The sequence below is a fragment of the Trichechus manatus genome, unplaced genomic scaffold (assembly GCF_000243295.1).
Source record: "Trichechus manatus latirostris isolate Lorelei unplaced genomic scaffold, TriManLat1.0 scaffold00030, whole genome shotgun sequence".
NCBI classification, from domain to species: domain Eukaryota; kingdom Metazoa; phylum Chordata; class Mammalia; order Sirenia; family Trichechidae; genus Trichechus; species Trichechus manatus.
In genome coordinates this window covers 10,914,226-10,918,983 of record NW_004443966.1, presented here as the reverse complement: position 1 = coordinate 10,918,983, position 4,758 = coordinate 10,914,226, and the positions used below count along the sequence as shown (strand labels likewise).

The 4,758-nt window shown below is 60.7% G+C and overlaps 1 protein-coding gene across 1 annotated transcript in view; it reads left to right on the top strand.

Annotated features, from left to right (window-relative positions):
* The window catches only part of IGDCC3 (immunoglobulin superfamily DCC subclass member 3), an 8,630-nt gene extending 4,397 nt beyond the window's left edge, over positions 1–4,233 (top strand). Inside the window, exons 5-13 of the mRNA XM_012555097.1 lie at positions 1,006–1,180; positions 1,463–1,710; positions 1,904–2,068; positions 2,315–2,506; positions 2,695–2,799; positions 3,293–3,431; positions 3,584–3,602; positions 3,714–3,788; positions 4,066–4,233. Of these exons, the coding sequence (XP_012410551.1) occupies positions 1,006–1,180; positions 1,463–1,710; positions 1,904–2,068; positions 2,315–2,506; positions 2,695–2,799; positions 3,293–3,431; positions 3,584–3,602; positions 3,714–3,788; positions 4,066–4,233 (1,286 nt within the window). The remainder of the gene's footprint in view (positions 1–1,005; positions 1,181–1,462; positions 1,711–1,903; positions 2,069–2,314; positions 2,507–2,694; positions 2,800–3,292; positions 3,432–3,583; positions 3,603–3,713; positions 3,789–4,065) is intronic.
* Positions 4,234–4,758: the final 525 nt, after the last annotated feature.

Here is a 4,758-nt window from a genome sequence, read left to right as displayed (position 1 = left end):
CTGTTTTCATTCACACGTGTGGCACTTCCACACTCAAACCTGCCTGTTTGGCATTTTCACATTTACACACCCCAGCTTCCCGCCTCCCACCATCGGAGCCAGGGGGCCTCTGCTGCTGACCAGGGCATCCCGCTCACCCTCCTGCCCTGGGGCTCCACTGCCCCAATGAACTGGGCCTGGATTTCGGTTTTCTAGGTTTTTCCGAGAGCGGGGGAAGGGGCTGGAAATGGGAGGATTAGGAATTTAAATGCCCGTTTGTTTAGCCTTCCATGTGCCGTTAATCTGTCCAAATGAAAGTGATGGAGCATTTCATTTTTCCCGTATTAATGGAGGCTTGGGGCCTAGGATTGGTGGAGAGAGGAATTGAATGTGAGGGTGAGGGGGGCCCATATGGAGGGCTCATCCATCTCCCCGTCATTACAGCCTTCGAGGCGCAGCCAAACCTATTAGCACATTTATTTATTTAACAATTTCCTGAACAGGGAGCTCAGCTTGATTGCTTTCGGATACAAATGTCAGTCTTTTAAATAGTCATTACAATGGAATCCTCTCTTGGGTCTGCCTGAGGAGGGATGTGAGGCCTGGGCCGGGATGGAGGGTGTGTCCCACCTGGAGGATTCTCCAGGGTGTGTACGAGTGTCCCGAGAGCCCATCTCATCCTCTGCGGCCCTCCCGCCCTGCACCTTGTCCCGTCTCCATCCTTCCACTCACAGCCCTCCCGCCCTGTCCCTTGTCCCCTTTCCCATCCTTCCACTCACGGCCCTCCCGCCCTGTCCCTTGTCCCCTTTCTCCATCCTTCCACTCACGGCCCTCCCGCCCTGCCCCTTGTCCCCTTTCCCATCCTTCCACTCGAGGCCCTCCCACCCTGCCCCGTGTCCCCTTTCTCCATCCTTCCACTCACGGCCCTCCCGCCCTGTCCCTTGTCCCCTTTCTCATCCTTCCACTCACAGCCATCTCTGTCCCTCTCCCTCTGACTCTCACGACCCCTCGTGGTTCTCTGTACCCCCCTCCCAGCCCCCGCAGAGTTCGTCCAGCACCCCCAGTCCATCTCGAGGCCAGCTGGGACCACAGCCATGTTCACCTGCCAGGCTCAGGGTGAGCCGCCCCCTCACGTCACGTGGTTGAAGAACGGGCAGGTGCTGGGGCCAGGAGGCCACGTCAGGCTCAAGAATAACAACAGGTACGAGTGTGCATCGTGAGGACTAGGACCAGAGGGGGAAGGGGGCCTGGAGTGAGTGACCTCAGCAGACTGTTGCAGCTTCCTCCCAGGAAGAACTGCACTGGGAGCTTGGAGCCTGGAGTTTGAGTCCCGGGTCTGCCATTAACTTGCGGGAGACCTCAGACAGGTCCTGTGTCTTCTAGAGTGGCTCAGTTTCTCCATCTTTCAAATGGGGAGATGTGGCCAACCTCTGGGGTGCCTCTGGGAGGAGCTGGGGATCTGAGGCTCTCCCTCCCCCTGCAGCACGCTGACCATTTCTGGAATCGGCCCTGAGGACGAGGCCATCTACCAGTGCGTGGCTGAGAACAGTGCCGGCTCCTCGCAGGCCAGCGCCAGGCTGACGGTGCTGTGGGCCGAGGGGCTGCCCGGGCCCCCCCGCAACGTGCAGGCCGTGTCCGTGTCGTCCACAGAGGTCCGCGTGTCCTGGAGCGAGCCCCTGGTCAACACCAAGGAGATCATCGGCTATGTCCTGCACATCAGGAAGGCAGCTGGTGGGTGGGGGCCCGCAGGGCAAGGCTGGCTCTGCACCCCCCTTCCCCCGAGTCACGCTTCCTCCTCCCTTTCCATCCTGCACGCCCTGACCCGTCGCCTTCCTGTCCTCCTCCTGCCCGGAGGCTGCCGTCACTTCACCAGTGTCTGCCAGACTCCCTCGGGCCCCTTACACTCCCTGCCCCACCACCCCAGACCCGCCGGAGCTGGAATATCAGGAAGCGGTCAGCAAGAGCACTTCTCAGCACCTGGTGAGTGACCTGGAGCCGTCCACGGCCTACAGCTTCTACATCAAGGCCTACACGCCAAGGGGGGCCAGCTCAGCCTCCGCCCCCATCCTGGCCAGCACGCTGGGGGAAGGTGAGTGGGAGCAGAGCGGTGCTGCCAGGCACACTTGTTCAGGCTGTGCACTGCACAGGGGACTGGGTCTACCTGGAGGAAGCCTGTCTCTTTCTAGTCATGTAAAGATGCTGTTTGAGCAAGTAGAGGCCCTGGGTCAGAGGCAGAGAGCTGTCAAGCTCCTGGGGGTCTAGATCACAGGTGGAAGGGAGGGAGAGAGAGGTTTCTACCGAGACTTTGCATCTTGGACTCCTTCTCTGCCCGCAGCCCCTGCCCCACCCCCGTTGTCGGTGAGGGTCCTGGGCAGCTCTTCCCTGCAGCTGCTCTGGGAGCCCTGGCCCCGGCTGGCCCAGCACGAGGGCGGCTTCAAGCTGTTTTACCGCCCAGCGAGCATGGCCTCCTTCACAGGGCCCATCCTGCTGCCCGGGACTGCCTCCTCCTACAACCTCAGCCAGCTCGGTGAGGCGGCCACAGCCCAGGGCTCGCGGAATGGGCAGGGGTGCAGTGCGTGGGGACCCGGGGCGGCGTGCAGGGGTGCAGTGCGTGGGGACCAGGGGTGGCGTGCAGAGGCCACCTTGGTTTCCCTGCCAGGACAGAGCCCCCTGGTTGGGGCAGTGACTGTCTCTCATGGGCCTGCCTGCCCCCAGACCCCACTGTGGTGTACGAGGTCAAGCTGCTCGCCTACAACCAGCACGGAGAAGGCAACGCCACAGTCCGCTTCGTGTCTTTGAGGGGAGCATCTGAGAGGACAGGTGAGGCACGGGGACAGGTGTGGGGCTGCGGACTGGCACTCAGGAATGTGGGCGAGGGGCTGTGGTGGGAAGGGAGCAGGCATCCAGGGAAGGTAGGTGAGTGGAACAATGCAGTCCTGAGAGCACAGGCTTCGACCTGAGTTTGAAGGTTACTGTGTAACGTTCTTAGCTGTGTGGCCTTAGGAGAGTTATTTAACCTCTCTGAGCCCTGGTTTTCTCCTCTACGAAATAGGGATAATAGTACTCTTTTATTAGAGCTTTGATGAGGACGAAAGGCCTGTGTAGAGTGCGTAAGCACTGCATCTGGCACAAAGTAATGCTCAGTAAATGGTAAAAAGAACCAAAAAGATTGGGCTGGGGTAACATGGACAAGAGCAAAGGGTATGTGGACTTGGGGATGGGAGCTGCTGAGGGATAAGGAAGTGGGTGTCTGGAGGTGCTTCAGGCCAGGACAGCAGCAGCCCCCAATCTGCCCCTGCCCACCCACCCTCAGCCCTGAGCCCGCCGTGTGACTGCCGGAAGGAGGAGGCTCCCAAGCAGACGTCCACCACAGGCATCGTCATTGGCATCCACATCGGGGTCACCTGCATCATCTTCTGCGTCCTCTTCCTCCTATTCGGCCAAAGGGGCAGGTGGGTCCTGGGCCCGAGAGGGGCTGGGCGGGGTGGGGGTGGGAAATAGGCCGGAGAAGGAGGAGGCACAGGGGAGGGGGTCTTGGTTTCTACCCTCTTTCTCCATCCTCTTGGTCTCACTGTCTCCCTCTAACTCCGGACTCGCCCCTCAGGCTCCTCTTGTGTAAGGATGTCGAAAACCAGCTCTCCCCTCCTCAGGGCCCCCAGAGCCAGAGGGATCCTGGCATCCTGGCTCTGAATGGGGTGGGATGGGGAGAGCGGGGCCAGCTGGGCCGAGACGAGAAACGCGTGGACGTGAAGGAGCTGGAGCAGCTGTTCTCAGCGGGGGCCGCAGGGCAGCCAGAGCCCAGGCCCACGGTGAGTGAGTGCCCACACTGGGCACAAACCTCCACCTCCACCCCGTCCTCCCTTCATTTGGTCCTAAGCCTCAGCCAACCTCCAGCTCTTCTCCAGGCACCAGCTATATGGCGGGTGGGCCTCTGCACCCCCAAGTCAGGCAAGGACTCAGAGACCCTAAGCCCTGTGTGGGATTGCAATCTGGAGTATGACCCTCCGGTGGGGGGTTTGTGGGCCCTGGGGCTCACTGCTGAAGCCTCTGTAACCTGGCCTTCCCCACTCCCCCCCACCCCCACAGGATCCCATGGGCCCTGCCGCATGTGACGAGACCCAGCTCCCCAAACTGCCTCTGCAGGGGCTCAGCCTTCTGGAGGAGACAGCACTGGAGGCCGAGTCCCCCTGCACAGGCCCCATGGCTGCCCTGCCACCCCAGGACGCAGGCCCCGGCCTCCTTGGTGAAGGATAGCTTGCCAGGCCTTCCGTGATGCCAGCTGCCCAGCCAGCTCGCTTGGGACGGTAGTCAGTATCTGGCAGGCTCTGAGGGGGCAGCCCCCCATTCTCAGGTCAAAGGCATGATCTCTCCTGCCACGTGAGCTTTGGGTGGTCCTGGAGGGCTCCCAGCGTTTCTCTCCCGAGTGCCCCTCAGATTGTGCAGGCCTAAGGCAGCCTCGGCAGGGACCCCCAAGGAGCTGGCGGGTCCTGGCAGAAGCCCCTCCCCTGGGGCTAATGCCCTCTCACCCCTGCCTGGTATCCACATGACTTGTAACTGATGTTTTCCTTTAAAAAAAACAACAAACAACTTTAAAATCAAAAAAAGAAAAAGAAAAAAGAGAGAGAGGAAGATGAACTAGACTCCAGGACCGTGGCTTGCAGTGGCTGGGCCCTGACACCGTCACTGGGCGCTGACCTTGTTTCCTCAGGGTGGATCTTTGCTCTTTTGGCCCTCAGCACCTACCTCAGCCGGAATGAATGTCCTTGCGGGGAGGGGCCG